Source organism: Poecilia latipinna, unplaced genomic scaffold (genome assembly GCF_001443285.1).
Source record: "Poecilia latipinna isolate Pla-1442-1.1 unplaced genomic scaffold, P_latipinna-1.0 Scaffold1093, whole genome shotgun sequence".
Lineage (NCBI taxonomy): Eukaryota > Metazoa > Chordata > Actinopteri > Cyprinodontiformes > Poeciliidae > Poecilia > Poecilia latipinna.
Window position 1 is genome coordinate 111,109 of NW_015113709.1, and position 22,220 is coordinate 133,328.

A 22,220-nucleotide genomic window follows, 5' to 3' on the forward strand; every position below is an offset into this window, starting at 1 on the left:
TTGTCTATGAAAAAAAAAAAAAATGTTTGTAACGGAAAAAGCGAAAAAAAAAAAAAAAAAAAAAAAAAAATCATATTCATAGTACTCAGCAAAAGATGTCTTTTTTTTATTTTAGAGTTATCTAGTTTTTTGTAAATATCCAGGGAGTTTGGAGGTTTACCTAAATTTAATGCAAACTTTAATTTTGCCTTTATCTTTGTTCAATAAGACAAAGTTTTTGTGTCCTTTACTCGTTGATTTTGCTTTTGTTTGCTCTTTGTTATAAAGAATTAAAATGTCATTTATAATTCTTCTCAAAAAATGAACCAGCTATCTTGTCAGAGTAGAGACAGTCAGCAGTGGACAGAATCTGTGTTTTGGACAGTCTGTCTTTTTTAGGAGGATGTCTGCATGTTCTAATCCTCCACCTTCTATTCTCGGGTTCCTCCGTAGTTTTTGCAGCTGTCTCAGGGATTGACTGTGTTATGCTCAGTCTATGAGGGTGTAGCCGGCTGATATATCAAAGTAAAACCCGCATGCTGCCAGAACCCAGGAGTTCCTAATAGAGCATTTCATTTCCACTGCCAGATCTGTGTAATTTAAGTCACCTTTCACCTGTTGTTTTGTTGTGGTAGATTGGTGTATTCCTCTATAACACCATTAAGAATCAGTATTGCTTTTGGAGAGCTTCGTTTCTACTCTGCAATTTCATTTATTTTCTGTGAATTTCATAGGCACTTTTATTCATCTATTTGTTTGTTCATGCAGAAAATGTTATTTTTATTCCAGGCGATCTCAGAGTAATTTAAGTGGAGCAATTGGAAGCCAGGCCAGCGACTGGGACCAGGAAGACCATGTAAGTGTCTGTCCTTCTAACAAGAATGAATAATATGTCTGACATTTGAAAATGCTGCTGACTCTTGTGCTCTCAGTATAGATCCATTTGTGGCTCTGAAGGGCTGACACTTCATCGATTCACTTGTATAACATTTACACTTGCTGTTCTCACAGAGTCTTTCACACACACACACAAACGCTTACACGCACACACACAGCTTATTTCAGTGTTTCCTGCCATCATGTCGTCAGCCCTGTCTTGCCACAGATGTATGGTTTCATCATTGCATTAAATTTTAATAAGTCAAAGATCTGTTGTTTTTTTTTTCCAGTCTCTGTTTTAAATTTCCTCATTTGAGTCACAGTCTAGTGACGTGTTGGAAGCCCCTTCGTGGGGACTGGAACCATTTTTCTGAAACTTTTGGGTCCACTCCTATTTGTTCTCTCCATCCCAGATGTCTCCGATCTGTAATGATGTGTCAGCGAAAGGGCTGATGCGACGCAGGCAACACCGGACCCAAATCCCAGACAAGCCCAATTATTCCCTAAATTTATGGAGCATCATGAAGAACTGCATCGGCAAGGAGCTCTCTAAAATCCCAATGCCTGTAAGTCTGAGACATATGTTGCAGTGTAAAATATTCAAAATAGAGCCACAATCTTTAAAGTATTTCATTTTAATTCTGTGTGATAGACCAACATAAAATAGCATGCATTTGCAAAGTGGAAGGAAAATTATACATATTTTCCACAATTTCTTTTTTCTTTTTCTTTTAATAAAATCTGAACACACTGCTACACTCACACACCAACAACTCCTTGGTGAAATATAAAGTGTCAGGATTATGCTGTCTGGATACTTTCCTAATTAATGTCAAGAAAGTTGGTCATAGTTGATTGGATGGATGGAGCTAAATACAGGGCTAAAGACTTGAGAGTGGACTTGAGTTTCCCCTTTCAGCAGAACAACACTAAACATACAGCCAGGCTGCATTGGGATGGTTTACTGCCAAATCATGTGATACAAATGATCCAGTGAAGGTCTAGACCTAAATCCTAATGAGAATCCATGACAGGACTTGAAAATAGATCCTTAAAGATGTTCTCCATCTGGTCTGACTGAGCTTAAATTTTGAAACGAAGAGTGAGCAAAAACGTTTTAGACTCTTATCTGTAGAGTTGGTAGAAACATATCCTAAAAGACCCACAGCTGAAACTGCAGTAAGGTAGTCCTACAAAGTATTGGCAAAGAGGAGCCGAATGCAAATGCACACCATGATTTTCTGATTTTTATTTTCAATTTCTTTTCTATAACAACAAATTTTTTACTCTGTTAAGAGGCTGAATTATAACAGCGTCCACTTACATTCAACATGACGCACACAGTTTTGTAAAATGTAGTGAGTTTTACAAATTGTGATTCTCCGACAGGTGAACTTTAACGAGCCCCTGTCGATGCTGCAACGTCTCACCGAGGACCTGGAGTATCACGAGCTTCTAGACAAGGCTGCGCGCTGCGAGTCTTCCCTGGAGCAGATGTGCCTCGTTGCAGCCTTTTCCGTTTCCTCGTACTCCACCACCATCCACCGGACAGCCAAGCCCTTCAACCCCCTCCTGGGAGAGACCTACGAGCTCGACCGCCTGGAGGAATTTGGCTACCGCTCACTGTGTGAGCAGGTAACAGCTACAGGACAAAACGTGCTTACACATTTCCCAAAGTGCTTATGCGCATTTGACCCATAAACTGGTGTCAGGTCCTATTTTTCAAACGGGTGGATGTATTTTAAAATAGCATAAAGTGATTTCATTCTTTGTCCTTTAGCCTTTATGTCCTTGTTTCTGCTCAGGTGAGCCATCACCCGCCTGCAGCTGCACATCACGTGATTTCCCAAAGAGGCTGGACCTTGAGGCAGGAAATCACCATTGCCAGCAAGTTCCGTGGCAAATACCTCTCCATTATGCCTCTGGGTAAGACATTTCCCTGTCCGCTAAAACGGTTGTTATGGATTTGGTGAGAAACGTACGAGCTCAGGAATCTGTTCCAATCAGACTGCACGTAGGTTTGCATTAGAGTTTTAGGATTGGGTAATAGAAATGAATTTTTTGTGTCAAAAAAAACTTTTTTTTAATTCTAGGGTTGTTTAGTAGCATTAGCACCAACAATGTAAACAACAGACTTGTTTGTATAAATTAGAGTTTCATCTGCAAAAATAAAACCAAAGTAGAATATATTATCTATGTTGCTTAGGAAGACAAAGAGGTTTGTTGGTTCAGATAAATAGAAAAAAGATTTGTTTGGTTTTGAATCAGCCTAGTGATGCATCTGCCTGACTTTTCTCACTTGGTGTTGGACAGCTTCCATGTGATAAAAAGAAAAATAATGGGAATCATTTCTCGTGAATTGGATGTCATAAATATGCTGGGGTTGTGTCTTAGTGGAAGTAGATAAAAATGTTTCAGCACAGAGCAATAAATACTAGAAAAAATGGTTTTTGAATCACAAATCCAATCCTATAGTCTTCATTTCACCTTTTATGACAGCAGGAAGCTTAATAATGCTATTGTAGTTATTCCTTCCTGTAATATTACTTTGTCCTTTTGTGTCCCCAGGTGCCATTCACCTGCATTTCCACTCCAGCGGGAACCACTACGTGTGGCGAAAGGTCACATCCACGGTGCACAACATCATTGTGGGGAGACTGTGGATTGACCAGGTTATTGAGCTCCTCTCTTTGTGAACGAGTCGTTTCTCTGCAGTACATGACCTTCAAATCTATCCTGTTTATTATTATTATTATTATTATTATTATTTTGTAAATGTATGTAGTGCAGAGTACCAAACAGTGAAACATGGATTCATTTTAAACGTTGACCTTTATTAACAGCCTGAAAAACATTTTTTAGAGGGCCCAGATTCACATGCATGACATTTGACTTTGGGTCCATTTCTTTTCCTTCCCCTGATTTAATTAAGTTTTTTTTTTTTTTTTTTTTTTTTGCTATCTTGTAGGACATTGCTCTCTCTGTTAGTGTCTTTTTATATGTCTGCAACCTTGGAGAAAAGCATAAAAGAGATTGTGACAGGAAATATTTATGCATTCTCAGTATTTCTAAAGGCTTTCAAAAGCCTGAATGTCTTGGCAATGTGTGTTGTCTTGCTTTTAATCACGTGTTTTTGGTGCCATCTGCTGCTGAAAAAGATAAGTCAGCAACTTAAATATTAAACTACAAAGTGTTGTCAGGCAGCCCGATCAGTTAAGCAGCTAAATAAATAAAACTAGACATGGTAACTATGATGACTTTGATAATGAGTTTTAATTTATCCATAAGTTTGCTGCTGGATCTGGGTTGTGGAGACATTTCAGACCTTTTACTTTAGTGGCCTCCCACAGCTCTTACAGGAAGCTACCTATGCCCTGTTGTGTCCTTCAGACCCAGAATACTTTATTCTGGGTCTGAAGTATTCAAGATTAAGCATCTTGAATACTTTTTATGGGACAGATGGTTTGGCCATCTGCAGTCTCAGTGCAGAGGAACATTGTTTCTGCACTGAGGCCTGAATAACACTTATGGTATTAATTATGCTGTCAAATTTGACACTATTTGCCCTTTAAGTACACATACAATCTTCCAACAGACTCTGTTGGAAGAGGATAGTCCTGTAGGAGGCCAGCTGCCCATGCAAATGCAGCAAGCTGTTATAGGTCAAGTCTTAATTGGCCCAAAGCAGACTGGTACGGCATACTGCTGCAGTAGCAGTTCAGTCGTTCTACACGTCTACACGGCAAGACTGAAGCTGCCAGGATTATGAGCTCACCCACAGATTATGAAAACGGGCGGCCATGGAGTATGAAAAATCTGGAATCTTCCAAATAAGGATGGGGAAAATGAGTGTGGATATGGTTTTGAATTTCCAGACTTCATTCTTTAATTTCTTATCTAAAAGAGAACATAGTTTTGTCTTTGACTTTTGATTTGCCTCATCAAATCTTATGTTTTAGAGCTCAAGCTACTAATAGGTGATGGTTTGTCTGCATTAATCGAGCTTCACTCACCTCGGCATGCCAAATGCTAGCGCCCCATCTAACAGCAGCATGACCTAGTTTTTGTTTACTTTAGCTGTTAATTATTTAAACACTCTGAGGCACTAATAGACTCTGTAAAGAGCTTTGAAGTCTAGATATGCAGGTCATCAGAAAAGAAAAACAATTAAACAAGAATGTGGGGTCATGGCAAAAGTAATATTTCTTGTGTTTACACCCCTCATATAAACTTAGGTCAGCAACATAAGTAATATAAGTAACTGGGTTGTTTTTCTTTACCTTTAGACCCACGTTAGACATGTATTCATGTGTCTAACTAGGAAGATGGAGAAAAAGGATGGCAGCAGATTTAAAAACAGCAAATTCTCTATTGTAATTATTGCTGATGGTTAATTAAATATTTTCTTGTTTATTGGAAGTGCATTATGAACACTTATGTGTGCACTATAGCATCAAGCTGATTAATAGAGAAGACTGAACGGGTCCTTTAGGACTCTCTGAAACAGAGCAGAGAGTAATGCATCATGAGTCATCACATTTTCAAGCTGATGATTACCCACAGAGGAAAATTTGTTGTTTAGTCATGGTGCGAGTGTTTTCCTCATTAATAATGTTCCGTATGTGTTCACTCAGTCAGGAGACATTGAAATCATCAATAACACGACAAAGGAGACGTGCCAGCTGAAGTTTATACCTTACAGTTATTTCTCCAGGGATGTCCCACGAAAGGTAAAGGGTTAAAGTTACACACTTTGCTTATAGTTGTAATCGAACAGTTAGAGGTAAATTTGTACAGTGCAAATTGTACAAATTTACAAGCCTTTAAGTGAAAAAGGCTTTCACTAGAAAGCCTTTTTACATTTTGTGACGTCGCAACAACCAATCTCAATGAATGCCTGAAATTTGGAATTTATGAAAGAGTGGCAAAAAGAAACAAGGCGTCATGCTGTGGGAATGCTTTTCTTCAGTGTGAACATGAAACTGGTCAGACTTTGAGAAAACATGGTTTTAAATACGGGCTAATCTTCCTGTTGGAGGTTGCAGATACTTAGCTAAAACACTTTAGGTTCTGATCAAAGTCTGGTCATGTGTTGTTTGTCCAGGACTTCAGACTTTATGCGAAGAAAAATGGGCACAAATTACAGTCTTGTGCAAAGTTGGTAGAGACTACTTCTGAAGACTTGCAGCTATAGTTGCAAGTACTGACTCTGGAAGGTGCTGTATGTACGAAGCATGTATATTGCAGCCTGGGATTTATTTCTTAACATTACATGTTAAATCAATTAAGCCTCTTTAAAGTTTGGACAGTATTTTTATGGCCATGCTTACGTTTGGTAGAGTTTTGCAATAATCTTCTAAAGTTTCAGTAGTGTGCACTGACATTTCTAACGATGTACATGATACCGTCTCACCCCCAGGTAACAGGTGTGGTAGCAGACAGTGAAGGCCAGGCTCATTACATCCTCTCTGGTACATGGGATGAAAAAATGGAAAGTGCAAAGATCATTCAGAGCAGCGAAGGGAGCAGCGGGTCGGAAGGAAAGCAGAAGACAGTCTATCAGACCTTACCCCCCAAACTCCTGTGGAAGAAATACCCTCTACCGTAAGCCTCTGCTCCACAAATCAGACGACTGCTACTTATGAGTCATAGCTGTTGAGAAAAGGGCTGCGACGTCCAATCAATACTGCTGAATGTAAAACATCGCAATGTGACTCCGGCCAATTTCCTCTCACTCCGTCAGGGAAAACGCTGAGAACATGTACTACTTCTCTTCTCTGGCTCTGGTGCTGAACGAGCTGGAGGATGGGGTGGCGCTGACCGACAGCCGGCTGAGACCCGACCAGAGACTGATGGAGGAAGGCCGGTGGGACGAGGCGAACAGTGAAAAACAGAGGCTGGAAGAGAAACAGAGAGCTGTGAGACGACGGAGGGAAGCAGAGGCCACAGATGCGCTGGATGAAGGTACATCTTATATAGCGAGGAGTTTGGTTTTTGAAGGAAGTGAGCACTTCAGTTAGCAGCTGTTTTTGTGGGGTTTTTTTTGGTCAGAAGCCTGTTTGGATGTAAAACTTATTTTAAAATGTTTAAATGAAGAGATGAAAAGTAAATGTTTGAGGGTGAATTTCCCTAACCCAGACCTGGAACAATTCATCTAGACTGTCCCTGTTGGACAAATGCAGGTTTTTATTCAATGTACCCATGACTTGTCTTTCTTTTCCTCCCTCTGTTGATGGTCAGAGTGTGATTATGACTCTGGTGAGTGGGGGTCGTCCTGTGCCCCTCTTTTGTGCATCCCACACACACTCTCTCTCTCTCCATCATTTTGTGTGTCCTTTGTGTGCTCTGCCTCTGGATCTGCATGATATTCCTCTCATGTCGACTTCTTGAAATAACAGCTCAGGAAAACACATGACTTTTTCCTGCATACGTGTGCATTTTCATTCAGAACTGGCCTAGGATACATGCCGACTTAAACATGAGTACAGAGCCTTGCAAAAGCATTCATACCCCTTGAATCCTTTCAGATTTTTCCACACTAGAACCTGCAGTGTACTTTTAGCAATGCATAGAAGCCCATGCCTGTGCTCAGGAAGAAAGAGGATGCAAGGTTTTCTTGATTTTTTCTGTTTTTACTTTTCATTTCTTTACTCTTATACACTTGAATAAAAGTAGGAAAGCTTAAAACGGAGGAACCCACCAGACAGCTCAAATGGTAAAAGTTTGCAGAGGTTTGAAGCAGCTGATTTCGATTTTCATTTGTTATAAAATGTAAAACCTATCAGTTACTTTCCACTTTGGAACAAAGCACTAGTTTGTTTTGATCCACAAAAAAAAAAAAAAAAAAAAACTCAGTAAAGTACTTTGAAGTTGTTAAAAAAAAAGAAGTGGAAGAGGGTTGGGACTTCTTTTGAGTAGGCTATTGATGCACAATTTGGAAAAACAAATGCTGAGCTTATTTTAGATATATTTGTCAAAAATAAAATATACAACTCGCGCATCAAAAAGCTGCAGTTTCTCCTCCTTTCCAAGATGTGCAATGACTATGTTATTTATTTATTTATTTATTTTTTCTGATATTAATTTTTTTTGTTTGACGTTTCGCTCCTTAAAATCTTCATTCAAACTTGTTGCAGCTTGGTCCACATTTGGAGCTAACCCAAATGTAGTGCACAGACACCGGTTGCTTCTCATTTAAACACATTTCTGTTTTCCTCAGTAATTATTTGCTAGCGTGCCTTTTCCTCTGTGATTTCTGGACAGAGTTTTTTGAAGTTAAATCTGTGCTTCGTCCTCAGGCAGAGAATATGAAGGCTACCAGCCGCTGTGGTTTCACCAGAGGAGGGACTCGATCACCGGGGAGACAAACTTTGTGTACAAGGGAGGTTACTGGGAGTCGAAGGAGAGAGAGGACTGGAGCATGTGCCCTGAAATCTTTTAGCTCAGGAGCTCGTCTCGGATGACACCGACCTCACCGGACGGGGAGCCGCCCAGCCTCTGGGCTGCGGGCCGTAGAACAAAGCCGGCTTGTGAGCACCACAAGGACCTATAGGAGTGTGAGAAAGTGTGTTTCACACAATATCTGATTACACATTACCTCCAAAAGTGTTTTTTGTTCATTTTGAACTTGGAAGATGGGGCATTCCCTCAGCAGTCCTCCCTGCACAGTGCTGATTCTCTGCTGCTCCTCTAATAAACTCAGTGCACTTTTCCAGAATTCACTCCACCACAGACTAAAAGCAGCTGGACAGAAATTTCACGTGAATGCCGATTATTACTGGTGTGAAGAAATTATCAGGAACCACACTGAAACACAACAGTGTTGACTACGCACGTCAGTATTTCCTCTTAAAGACAAACGTCCTCACATGTCAATCAGTAAAACCCTTAATCTCAGTAATCCCAGTTAACTATAAAACATAAAGTAACTCCCTGATTGCATGGAGACGATTACAATCAGGTTGATTTGCACAAAAAAGTTTTAAAAATATTGCTAAGACCAATTATATGTTATACACTGAACTACTGAACAGAGTTTAAAACGCAGATCAGACAGCTCAAGTGCAATTATAGGAAAATCATTAGAGGAAAACTGAATTTTGAAGTAAATAGTTTTTAAAATATGAATGCCAGGCTGCCAAAAAAAACTCTACTACAATATATTAAATAAGTAAATAATTAAGTGAAAGTAGTGAGTTAGTCAGATTTTATACAAATAGATTTTTTATTTAATTAATTTGATATATCACATGCCAGAAAGCTATTTTATTTGAAGTGGAAGTTGGTGTTTCTCTTAACTCGTGACTATAGAGATGCAGTTTTTGTTTTTAGGAGACCCTTCATGTAGTCAGAGAAAAATTACATTTAAAGGATACTTTATAGAAGTATTTTAAATCAAAGTTGCCTCTTTGATCCGTCATCCAAAGATCCTTCAGATATTTTTCCATTTGTGATTGTGATTAGCTAAATTATATAGGAGTGGTGGCACGCAGTGCGTTCTACATTAATGCCACATCAAAACATTTATTTCACATTTACTGAACTCTTCATTAAGACCTTTGAAAGCACTTTTCGCTGTGCTTGACCGGAGCTGTGCTTCTCAACTCGTGAGTTGAGAGCCGTGGCAGCTGGAGAATAATGTAGAAAACAATAGATCAAATGTTTTTACTTATTAGAGTTGAAACTGTTTGCAGTCACCTTAACTGATGTTATGTCACTAAATGAGGGCCAGTCACTTCTTCTCTTTGCCAATTCTTATCTTTGAAGCTTTTATGGTTTAATTTATTCTGCTGAAGGATATTTTGCACCAAACATGTTTCAGTTTCTACCCACCTGGAGAGCGTTTCACACCTGCTTTGATGACAAATGTTTTAAAGTCATGTCTGTCATAAACAGACATGACTTTATTGTAGAAATAATATATTACTTCTACGAGATATTGTTGTAGAAATAATATATTGTTCAAGGCCTCCAGAGGTCCCAATCCACCATGTTTTATCAGGCCAACGTTAAACCAATATGAATAGAAAAGGGGTTTAATGTCAAACTCTGTACATATACAGTCATACATGGGAGCTGACCATTTTATAACTATCTCCATAATTTATTATTATATCTAATAATCAAAACAAAAATAGAAAGCTGTGCAGTGGTTAGAGTGTATTTTTTTACAAGTTATGAAGGAATGTCATGACTAGGTGTACGTAAACATGCAGATTTGAATTGACGAAGTTGTGAATGAACCTGTAGCCTCCTGAATAGATTTTAATTGTCAGATTTAAACAGAGGGTGCAACTCGAGGGTTTATCTGATCATCGAATCAAAAACCTTTTCATTTTTGCATTTTTTTTCTCATTGACCATTTTCACTTGTGCCAACAATCGCAGGCGTCGACCGCGGTGTCGAAACTCAAAAAGGTTGCGAACCGCTGGACTCGGAGTGAGTGCAGATGGCCTGAATTGATGTTTAGAAATCTCCCCTCTGTGCATGTTTTACCTTTACCTTGTTTTCTGGTGCTCACACACAGCCACCCCCCTCTGTAACCCTTTGGTCATTGTACAAAAAAAATCTGCACCTTATCACTGACCGAACGTTCAGCCTGCGACTTGTTGGTGTTTCTTACTCGAATCCCACCGACTTTGCGGGGGGGGATTCAGCTGACAGGCGGGTAAAGATGGTTGCAGAGGCAGACGGGGCTGGTTCCTGTTGCACTCCACTGTGCGGTCGGCTGCAGCCACAGAGGACTGCCTCAGCTGCTGCTGCTGCTGCTGCTGCTGCTTCGACACCAAATCATAACTCCTTCACTGTTCGCGAACATGCTGATCTGGGATCGGCACACAAAGATACACAGAGTCTTTTTGCCTTTAACTGACTGAATAAGGGAACGAGTCCCCTGACCTGTGCACTACGAGTCTATGGTGACAAGAGTTTTAAAAAAAAAAAAAAACAGAGTTAGTATTTTTTTGTAATTATTGTTAGGAATGTAGAAATCATGGCTGGAGGTAATTGTACCTATACCATCCAGTCAATTTGTGTGAATATTTTGTCATAATATTGTAAAAATGATGAATAGTTCTACTAAACTATGTGTGGAGTATCTGTACAGAAATTACAGAGAGCCTGAAGGATTTATTGTCACTTTTAACTTCTAACCTGAACTGATTCTGTCTGAGTTAACCTTGAGAAATGTGTAATTTGGCCAAAAAACAGTCAACACAATAAAATGTGCTTTTGATAGAGTCCTTAAGGCTCGCATGTTAGAAATGTTTTCCTCTGATGTGATGATGTGGAGAAAATAATATCCTTCCCATTTGTCTGGATTGATTGAAGAAGATTTTTGGTTTGAGAATACAAGATCATAAAATGACTTCTGTGAGCTTATTTAATAATGGCTTCATGATTTGACAATAATGAATCAAAGTCCTTCCAATGATCATTCTCTCATAATTTAATTGTGGACACAGCTCTGGGGGAAAAAAAAGAGACCACTGCAAAATGATCAGTTTCTATGATTTTACTTTTTATAGGTTTATGTTTGAGTAAAATGAACATTGTTCATTTATCCTATGAACTACTGACATGTCTCAGAAATTACAAGCAGAAATGTAGCATTTATTTGCAGAAAATGAGAAATGACGCAGTGCTTTCAGACCTCAAATAATGCACAGAAAACAAGTTCATATTCATTTAGAAACAACAGTACTGATGTTTTAACTCAGGAAGAGTTCAGCAGAAATCAATATTTGGTGGAATAACCAGGAGATTTTCAGTCTGGTTCAGTGCAGTGGGATCTTATTTTTTCCAGAACTGTATGTGTATGAACATGGTTCATATATGAACATGACACACACTCCAGAGGCCAAACCATAAGATTTCAAAGAAAGGCGACACCCACCTGACTTTCAACGCCTCCACCAGCCCTCCCTCCCACCCAGAGGCAGAAAGAGGCCATGGCAGCAGGTTGGTTACCCGTAAGCAGCTTTTGGATCCGACTGACCGCAGTGGTTCCCATGGACTCCAACATGGGACCACAAGAAAACCCGGTGCCATATGGAAATACACAATCAGACCTCTACTAATCTGCCTGCCAACAGCAGGAACAGAAGCCCTGGATAAACCCAAAATGGCATCCAGGTATTTGACCCGACTGAGGAGGCGGCCGGATCCCCTGCAGAGTTTATCCCCCAAATTGTCTTGGCTCTCTCAAAACCATAAAATGAAGAGTAGTGAGAATTTAGATGAGTTAATCCAAAATATGAAGCAAGTCTTAAACCAGCAGTGGATGAATGCAGGCATGAGAGAAATGGACAACACGTGTTGAGGTGTTTTGATTCTGAGATTCACTCTCTGAACAAAAGGAAAGTGAGCTGAACAGATCATTCATAGAGGGACATGTGGCCCAAGTAATCACACCTGACTCTGTGGAGCAAAAGCAAGCGGTGCAGTAGAAAATGGCTCCCTGACATGTTTGAGTTATTATACATGTTAATTGTCATGTGCAGCTTGGGATTATTTGGATCAGTAGTTTCAAAATATCACGACTTCAGTGGCTGATGGTGAAGTTGCCTGCGTTGTACTTGGCACCACCAGAAACAACACAGTGAGTGTTCAGATCCATTCAATAGATTAAAATAAAAAAAAGCTATTTATTTATAAGCTTCATCACTAAGTGAATCTCATTTCATAGATTAATTTCACATGGATGGTTCCCAGTCTTTATTTCTGACAACTTTCATCTTGCATGACATTTAAAATTATGAATATTACATCAGATCAGTAAGAAAAAAAGAATACAAACATGTAAGCTTAATGAAAAGTGTCTTTAATACCTGCTTGTAAGAGATTAATCGGGACATATATTCTAATTTATTGAATATGACTGTAAGTGATCAAACTGAGCAGCTGTAACCAGAAACCAAAGTTTCTGAGTAGTAAAAACAATAGACAATTAGAAAAACTTTAAACTCCTTCCACAGTTTTTCATTCCTCATCTCTTCACAAAGGTGCCAAAGGTAATAAAACATGCTGCGTTTCCATAGTGAACATGATAATTTGTGAGAGATGAAGATGGTTCCTCCTCACTAGATGCTGCTCAGATCTGTGGCAGAATAAAAGTATGACGGCTGAAGATTCATTTCGCCTTTTTTTGACTGAAAGCATCGGCACATAAAAATGCCGCTTGCTTTCAAGTTGTTTCCTCAGAATTTGTACAATAATTAAAGCCCAACAGCAACTGTAATTTTCCTTAAGTGTAAAATTAGTCAGACAAATAATGTTTTTCTACAAAAGACTGACATATAACAATAACCTTTTAAATGATGTGCTTAATGCACCTTTCCAATATGTCCAGACCAATATAAAACAGAAAAGCGAGTCCAGACTTCCCTCTCCTGGCCATGAAGCTGTTATCAGCTTCGCCTGAATATCTTAAAGAAGTCCGTTGCAGGAATGAGAGCCTTTGTACTACAGCAGTCATCATAGTGACCCAGACATAAATTTTGTTAGACGTCTCTGCTAAGATTTAAAACGGTGATGACGGCACAGAAACCCAAAGAATATTAGTGAACTGGCGGCAGGAGGAACACTGCCAGGAGAAATTACAGTCTGATGCGTCAAACTTTCAGCAGATTATAACAACAAAACGGTTGATTTACCTTCCAAAAGTCAATATACATGTATATGAACCGTTTTCCCATTGTGGGCTCTGAAAAGAGACGAAGGAGAAATTTAAATTTTGTCTCATTTTCATTTCTTTTCCCTTACACATTTTTCTTAATAATTGACTTGGTGCTTGCTTTCTGATTCAGAGGAACAGTGCATTGGTTCAACTGTGTGAGAGCCAACAATGATAAGCATTTTATGCTTTTTACCCCATTCAAGCAAACCTTTTACATTATATTTTTTGTGGGGATCAAATGTACAGCTGAAAGTCCCTAAAAGTCCAATAACTGTCCTGGATTATTAGTTTCCCCTGTGGATTCTAGTCAGAAACTCTGATACTAATGTTGGTGCCCCTTTTTCTTTCAGCTCTCACTGCACATGTGCAAGCGGGAGCTGTTTAAGTGTTTCCATAGCAACTAGTTTTCCCAGATTTCCCTGAGCAGCAGCAGGTTTTCTTTAGGGATCAGGAACTTTACTCACTTTGTCTGCTTAAAGGTAAGCGACAAGGCAACAAATAGTAAGTTCTCTCTTTCTTTCTTTCTTTCTTTCTTTCTTTCTTTCTTTCTTTCTTTCTTTCTCTCTTTCTTTCTTTCTCTCTTTCTTTCTTCCTTCCTTAGCTCTGACGTTTACCAATCCACATTTTGCTACTTAACAATTTCCAACAGCATCCAGGGGAGCTTATAGGTGTTTAATAAGTTTGTCGGCACCAAATCAAGTTTGTCTGTAGATAAAAAAAAAAATCACAAGTTTGAGTTTGTTTTTGTTTTAAGCATGAAGCTACAGAGGTTTTCAAATCAATGTAAAATCTTGTATTAAGGCATTTAAATGAAGCATTACGCCCTTTGTCTTTAAAGCTCATTTAGCAGTGAGGGAGAAACTGAGACAGTCTGCTGTCTCCTTGGTGAAAGAGCTTCCCAACAAGCTGACCAGGTTTCCTTGTCAACTGGGCAACAACATTCCTCACTCTCACATGAATCATGGCTGACGGTCATGGCTCAAACGCCGGTTCATACTGGGGACAGAAATCTATTTGGTATGAGAAAAACAGCTGAATGTTTCTCTGCAGATTTAGGGCATGGCTGGCCATTACGATGAGGGAAGAGACACAGAAGAGACCAGCAAACTTCTTTGCTCCGGTCAGAAGTTTTAAAGCTTTCCTTATTGCTCGCTCTGTTGTAAATTTGCTCCTTACGTTTAACCTCTGTTTCCCCTCTTCGATGCAGATCAAAAAGACAGCGTTCCCAGTCCGGATCACTGTGACCTCCTCCTGGATGCGATAGATCGACAACTTGATCAGCTCCAGGTCTGCTATAATGCTCTTTTTTTTTGTCCATTTTCTCTCCCATAATATTTTAACTAAATGTTATTTCAGAAAATATCCTTGCTTTTTTATTTTTTTATTTTTGTTTTTTGCAGATTATGTCTCCAAAACCAAAACGTGATGTGGTTCCTACATCAAAAACTGGCAAAAATGGTAACGTATGCCAGAAAAGAAGTGAAAGTTTTCTTTGCACACAAGTGACAACGGATGTTTGGTTTTTATAAGCTGCTCTGAGGGGGGATGGGTGTCTGAAAACTCAAACTAATAAAACTTGCATTTCATTGCGCATTGCAGTGATAAAGAAAATCACTGGTGATATTTTTTTTATTAAAACATTCTTTCAAAACGTTTGCCCTTTTGTCTCGTTGGAGGCACATATGCATGCAGAAATGAATTACTAGGTGTCGAAGCATCAAGTATCAATATTTATTTATTCACTTTTGTTTAAAACAAACTCAGCTCACCTTGCAGAACCAATTTTTACTGTATTTCTACTTCAAGTCTTGGTATAAGTCTCTACCAGTTTTGCACCTCTAGACTAACTTTACCATTTTTTATGATAAAAGCCCCAGCTTTTATTTCTGAAAAAAAGAAAAATCACACATCATTTTTGCATCAACTCCACAATAATGCACTAATCTTAGTTCTTCCTCTCATAATGTAAATGAATGACATTGAAATTTGTAGTTGCAATGTTTTCTTCTCTCCCCCAGAAAATATGCTGACCTTCTGGGATGTTTCTGTTAATAACAAGGAAAGCAGAAGAAGTCTGGACGTAATCCTCAGGCGCAAGGAAGAAACTACATTTTGTAGGGATCAGGTCGCCTGGAGGCTTCAGAGGCTTCTTGGAGAGACGCTTCCTCTTTCAGAGAGTATCTGCTCTGAGGCAGACCCGGATCAACCAGACAGCGAGAACAAGACAGAGCGGACAGAAATCTCCGACAGTGACACTCATGAAAGTGATCAAAACTGGCAACGTCCAGAGGAAAGAAGGTCGGAAACAAGCGACACGGCGATGGCTCGTGGTTTACAGTCGAACAGATCTGATCCAGAAAGGGAAGACGGTGCGTTTCTTTCTGACAGCCGTGGAGAAAATATGTCGCGCCGTCATGAGAAGGCAGGAGCCGGAGAGGGAAGCAAGACGCCACTGAGGCCTGGAGACCGCAGCAGCGGTAGGTGCAATCTGGCAACAAGGTGTCGTCATGCATCTTCTGGATTTTTCCAGGTGGCGGGAATGAGGCGAAAACAAATGCTCCCCTGCACAGATGGACGTCGATCTGTTTATCCTGAAACGTGTTTTTGGCTCAAATCAGGTTCACTACAGTTGCATAATTATTGTGTTTGACTTGTTAGAGTTTGTCCTTTTCTTTTATCCTTTGAAGAATCTTGATGAGCTGCAACAACATTTAACTTCCCTTTGGGATTAATAAAGTATTTTTGAAGTTTTTATTATTATTATTATTATTAGAGTTGATTTTTTTTTAATTGAATGACTTTTAAATGTTTAGTTAGATAGAGCTTGGTGTAAAAGAAATGCCTCTGCATGTATTACACCTGGTGCCCATTCACAGCCATGGAAAAAATAAGGTAAACCTTCATTCTAGTATTTCACATAATCTCTATGTATCTAGGGATTATCATGTTGGCTATCTGTTTAATAAACAATGATCATGTGGAACCTGTTGCATTAAGTATTGAACCTTGGAAGTCAGATAAAAAAACAAACAACAACAACAAAAAACAGGATTATTTATTGGTTAAAATGCCAGACATGATAGAGGGTGTTCTCTATTTCTACCATATCGGTCTCAACAAAAAGAGAGTGTTTGCGACTGTGTGAGTCTAGACCAGGAACATTTCTACCAAATAACAGAAAATATTACAATAAATTGTTAGCATTTGATCGTGGGCACATTTTGTTCAGACACTTTATGAAGAAACATCACAGTTTTGCTGGGAAGTAAAAAGAAAAAAAAAGAATAATCTTTGCTTTCTATCTTTGATCTCTGGAAGAAAAATAAGTTGGAGAAAAAAAAAGTTAAATGGGTTTAGCTTTTTGTATTTTCGATTATGTCAATTTCAGGACTCCATCCTCTTTCAGTCTGTTCTTTCTTTTAATCAGGCCTTATTTTTGCTTTTCATCGGTTATCTGTTAAATCCTCTATTGCAACCTAAGCATTTAAATTTAAAACAAAGAAGATTTCTTGTTGCCTTCAACAACCCTTGTTTTACCATTTCTGTTTTTGCATTTCCTTTTGAAACCTCTAGATGTTGTGAAAGGAAAAACAAAGAGGATTATAATACTGATCAGCTTGCAAGGCTTAAAGCCTCTAAACGAGGTCTTGGCTGTAAAAACTTTACTCGGTGACGGTGTTGACTCGGTTTATTTCGGCTCGCTTCGTTTCCTCCCCCAAACACCAGTCAGAGTTACAGCCTCAGCAGTTTCTCACTTTGTTACCTTGGGGTGATATCTCTGTCCTCAAATCCTTTGTTCTGAAGCTACAGCCAAAGTTTTGTTTCTAATTATATTCATTGTGCTCATTTGGGATTTTTTTTTCTAGCCTTTATTTTCTGGCGAGAAGAAATTCCAGTTGGTTCTCCTTCTTCATGTCCAATCTGAACAGGTCGAATTTGAATTTGGAAAAATGTAGATCTTCGTCTAAACTGTATGAACCCTGTTCATCAGGACGCCCAGTCGACCTCAAGCAGTTTGTGTTTTGTTTCTGTTTCAGGAGTTGCAACATGGAGCTTTGGCGACATGTCCACTGACGGCAATTTTGATCTGGACATCACTGAACAGGTCAGGCGGAGAGGTAGGCGCAGCAGGAGCCAAAGAGGAAACATTAAGGACAAAAAAAAAAAAAATGTGGGATGCCAAACTTTAAATAAAGATTAAAAAAACATGTTTTAAAATATATATATTTAGCACTCCATAAACATGTTTGTAACCTTTTCCGCTCCCTCACAAGGGTGTTGCTCCTTCATGGAGGATGTTGGTGATTTGAATGCCAGCTGCGTTGAGCACTGTGACAGTGACTCAGCTGGAGAGGAAGAGGGAGAAACTCAGCTTACAGCAGGTAAATAAAAAAAAAAAGACTGAATTTTATTAAACAATAAACAAGCTGTTTGTTTTATAATTACAAAGCTAGGAGATTCCCTGATGGACGGGAACAGAAGAAAAGTTTTTCTGCGTCCTCCAACAGTCAGCAGAACATCAGAAAAACCGACAGGTACGCAGAAGATTTTTTTTGTGTGATTTTCAACATTTTAAAGGTTTTGTGACTCCCTTGTTTTTCAGTTTCTCATGCTTGTGTTTATTTATTTATTTATTTATTTTTCAGTGAAAATAAAGACAGCAGTGAAGACATTAAAAACCCCATCAGAACGTCCACTCCAGTGAAGACATCAGAGAGGCAGCTGTCAGACTGCATCAACGTGAAAGAGGAAGTCTTTGACCTCCGACGTGTAGGAATGGAGCTCGCCCTTTACGACATTCATCAGAAATCCTCCCGCGTGTCTGCAGCAATGTTTTGCTTTTTGCTTAGAAATGGGAGAACGAGGAGAAGAAGCTCAGATCAAAGTGGATTCAGCTGAAAGAAGTTGAGCTTTGTCTCTCCGAGCTCCGACAGAAAAAGAAGGTGTGTTGCGTAGTTTAAGAAAAGGACGTAAGATCAAAATTGTAGTTTGAGGCCTCAGTTTATTGCTTGTGACGCAGGAAGCCGCCCGGCAGCTGGAACAACTGTCTGCAGATACGACTTGGATGCAGAAGGAGAAAAGATCTTTGGAGTTTGTTCTGAGAAACAGCAGGTCGGAGAAATAATCTGTTTGCTACAAAGTTCACCGACGTGCTTGTGTTTTGGTTACTCAAACAGTGAAACAATGTGAGTGTGTGTCTGTGTGTAGGTACCAGCTACAGCAGTTGCAGAGGCAGACAGAGTCGCATCTGAAAACTGTGTTCTGGTGGAAGAAGGTAGTTCAGCAATAAATCCTGTTTTTTGGTTTTAAACGACTTAATTTTGATTTCTTCCGTTCTCGCACCGTTTCTCAAACAGAATCGTATTAAAACGTCACCGCAATGGATCAAACCACAACTGAAAACCAAATAATAAATGATCAAATAATAAATGATCATATCTTTGTGTTTTTCCAGTATTTTTCCAATGTTTGTCTTGGATTTGACAAAATTGGGAGCAAAAATGTGTTTGTTTTTCTGCGAATGTGTTTGGAAAATGTTTGTAACTCATTAATGACTTCCTGGAGCAACAGCTGGAGGAGCTTCATGAGGAGCTGCACAGGGCGGGGAGCTCACCGCTGAACAGATGTCCATGTCAGCAGAAACAGCTGGAGGAGAAAAGGCATCAGACTGAGGAGGTGACATTCTCTTCTTTCACTATCTATGTCAAATCCCGTGCAAAATATGAATAAAACAATACTGGAAGGATATGCTAGCGCCTGCAACCTTTGAATAAAATCAAATGTTTTATTCAGATATTGAATCACTTATAGTTTGGTTTTGCTTTAATATACAGTATTCATTTGATTCAAATAAAGATTTCTTCTTCATCACCGATCAGACCACAGTCTCCCTCATTACTGTAGTCCGTCCAAAAATGGGTTTTTGTCTTGAAGGCAATAGTTTTCTGGATCTTGGTTAGATGTTATTATTTTGTTTTTGTTTTTTTTAGAAGTGTTGAGGAGTTGAAAAATACATTGTTTTTGAATTTCCAGTTCAGATTAATGCAGCATTCTGATATCATTTAATATAAATATTTCACCAGTTTGTAATGTTTTTTTTCTACTTTACTTAAGATGTTGATGGGTGAAAGGTTACATGTTGCTTCTGCTTTTCTGCTTCTCACTTTTAGCCCCCTGATGTTCAAGTCATCGAGCTCCAGCACGAACTGGGAGAATGTAGGATCGAGGTGGGAACGCTGGGCCAAATGTTGGCGCAGAAGGAGCTGCAGCTGACGGGTCTGCAGGAGGAACGGGACTCTCTGCAAGCGGACAGAGACGACCTGATGAGGGAGCTGCAGCTCTACAGAGAGCTGGAAGAAGCTCAGGTGGCGACGATAGGAGCTGAGGATTTCTAATCCTCGTGGCAAAAGTATTCACACTTCAACAGCAGCACAAACGTTAATGAGTTCATCACAAAGTTGTACTAAGCTGTGAAATGGGGGGGGGAAAATGATACATGGGTTTCAAATATATTTTCTTTGCAAAATCTTTAAATCTCGTTCAGACAGGATGGATGACAGAGTGTTGGTGAAAACACATCTTACCAAAGTCTTGCTGCCTTTAAGAACTTTTCTTCCAGGTTTGCTCTGTATTAATCTCCATACTCTTAAGTTTCCATGTTTCTACGTGCTGGTGAAAAGTATATCCGCAGCATGATGCCGCCAACACTATTTCAGGATGGCGATGGTGTGTTCAGGATGAAGTCGGGTGTTTTTCTAGTCATTCATAGTGTTTTGCATCGTCTACCACACGACTCTGTCTCCCCAACTTGACTTATATTAAGAACTCTCTGAAAACAAATGCATGCCACACTTTTCAGACCATTTTCATCTCTGTTATTATTATAAAGTATCTTTTTTTTCAATTGGCTTCTTAATTATGTACTGTTTGTGTTGATTGAGCTTATAAAATCCTCCTAAGCTATTATAAAATATTTGCTGTGGAGCATGACAAAATATTGAAAGAGGACAAGAGTCTTTGAGGCACTCGCTGTAAATACATGTCTATGTTTTAATATTCCTTTCGGCAGCAAGAACTCAACCTCCACAGGAAAGAGAAAGATCAAGCTTTAAAGGCACGTCTTATTCAGGTGCAAACTTTGAATACAAACGCTTTTTTTTTTTTTTGTAAGCATACACAAATAGTCTTACGCAGTTGCTGAAATTCTTTTTTTATTCTAACTTGTGTTGAGGAGCACATTGAGGAGTTGCGCAGTCTGAAATGTGTTCCTGGGTCTGAGGGAGGGGCGGCAGCGTCTCTCTGCAGGCAGCTGAAGGCCCGGGAGCAGGAGCTGAGGGAGCTTAAGACCAACACGGCTCAGTGGAAGCAGCAGACTGCGGCTCGCCTCGCAGACGGCTTTGCCGAGCAGCTGACGGCTGACCTGGAGAGGTGACACAAAATCATCCTTACAGCACGTCTCGTGCATGTTTCACTTCAGTCGTGGCTGTGCGTCCATGACAACACTTTCAAACGTTTTCCATCCCACAGGTGCAAGACGACGCTGATGAGGTGCAGGTAACAAATAACACAGTAACTAACCAGCTAATATAAAAAAGTATCGTTTCAATCTGAAACTGCACAGTAGATGGATCATTACCTGCAGGCGTAAACATGTACGTTCCTGCTGGTGCTGTGTGTGTGTGTGGTTTTTTTTTTTTTTTATATTACTATTCATTGTGGCAGCTTTTACAGGAATGCATCAAAGATGAAAGAAACAAGTCCCGACGGAAGCACCATGTCTGGGGCAAAGGTAGATGACGTGTAGATGACACCTACTCCTTCAACAAACACGCTAACACCGTTCCTGTTCTCTCCTTTCTTCCATCAGGAGTCTCAGGAGGCTGTTTGCTCCCACTTGCATCATGCAGTGGTCTGCACTGCTGCACACGTCCCCTCAGACGTCTCTCTGTTTCAGCTCCTTTGCTCCCTGCAGAGCAGAGTGAAGCAGCTCCAGGTTTTCCCAGACACACTGAGCTTTGATGTGTCAGGATCCTCTCTGACAACAGCGAGAGGGGAATTACCCAAAGGAGATTTTTGAGGATATTTCACTGCTAAGCATAATCACAGGCTGTGCAGTGGCATACAAAAGTATTTACACCCCTTGGAGTTTTCTGTATTGCAACCACAAACTCTCCCGTGGGGGACGGTGTCTCAGTGGTAGTTGAGGGTTTGATTCAAAATCGAGAAGAGGAAGGAAAAGGAGATGTGCCGTGCCAGTTTTTTTTTTTTTTTTCCCCCCCAATTAAAAATAAAAAAAAATGTGGATTAATATCCAGGTCCCACTGAGTTAATTCCTTGTAAAAGCATCCTTTGTGGTATGACTCCAAAACCTCACAACTGAAATGATGTTGAATGCATTTTACAGCCAATCAGTGGCAGTCATTATGACTCACTCACTGTTACATCTGCATGTGGTAGAAGAATAAAAGGCAGGTCACTGTGACATAAGGCAGCATTCATCTGCGCCGAGGAAAAGGAATCTCCCGTGGCCTGTCGACACAGTGAACTGTGAATGAGTTGTGAACTGTAAATTAAATCATGCCACTTTTGTTAAATAACCTAATAAAACTGTCATGTGTGAGGAAACCCTTGTATAATGTTTTACATGCCAAAGCCAAACTAAATGACATCATGACTTACGGAAATG

General features: G+C 39.6%; 2 protein-coding genes across 6 annotated transcripts in view; both read left to right on the forward strand.

Moving 5' to 3' along the window:
- Positions 1-11,224, forward strand: part of LOC106959535 (oxysterol-binding protein 2-like) — a 56,564-nt gene extending 45,340 nt beyond the window's left edge. For 3 of the 5 annotated variants that reach the window (XM_015052162.1, XM_015052164.1, XM_015052165.1), the window contains 10 exons: positions 769-835; positions 1,272-1,424; positions 2,248-2,493; positions 2,664-2,784; positions 3,427-3,530; positions 5,493-5,588; positions 6,278-6,462; positions 6,602-6,822; positions 7,099-7,116; positions 8,157-11,224. In XM_015052162.1, coding sequence (XP_014907648.1) covers positions 769-835; positions 1,272-1,424; positions 2,248-2,493; positions 2,664-2,784; positions 3,427-3,530; positions 5,493-5,588; positions 6,278-6,462; positions 6,602-6,822; positions 7,099-7,116; positions 8,157-8,299 — 1,354 coding nt within the window. In that variant the 3' untranslated portion in view covers positions 8,300-11,224. The remainder of the gene's footprint in view (positions 1-768; positions 836-1,271; positions 1,425-2,247; positions 2,494-2,663; positions 2,785-3,426; positions 3,531-5,492; positions 5,589-6,277; positions 6,463-6,601; positions 6,823-7,098; positions 7,117-8,156) is intronic. The other 2 variants (XM_015052163.1, XM_015052166.1) reach the window with 1 other exon arrangement.
- A 2,539-nt stretch (positions 11,225-13,763) lies between these two features.
- LOC106959538 (restin homolog) lies at positions 13,764-22,159 on the forward strand. The gene is made up of 19 exons (XM_015052168.1): positions 13,764-14,035; positions 14,591-14,654; positions 14,742-14,821; positions 14,935-14,992; positions 15,553-16,011; positions 17,572-17,652; positions 17,809-17,916; positions 17,985-18,069; positions 18,181-18,304; positions 18,385-18,477; positions 18,555-18,646; positions 18,743-18,809; positions 19,103-19,210; positions 19,705-19,908; positions 20,601-20,663; positions 20,766-20,962; positions 21,062-21,088; positions 21,257-21,323; positions 21,402-22,159. Exons 2-19 carry the CDS (start codon positions 14,594-14,596, stop codon positions 21,609-21,611), a joined length of 2,184 nt encoding a protein of 727 aa, XP_014907654.1. The 5' UTR covers positions 13,764-14,035; positions 14,591-14,593; the 3' UTR covers positions 21,612-22,159.
- The last annotated feature ends 61 nt before the right edge of the window (positions 22,160-22,220 follow it).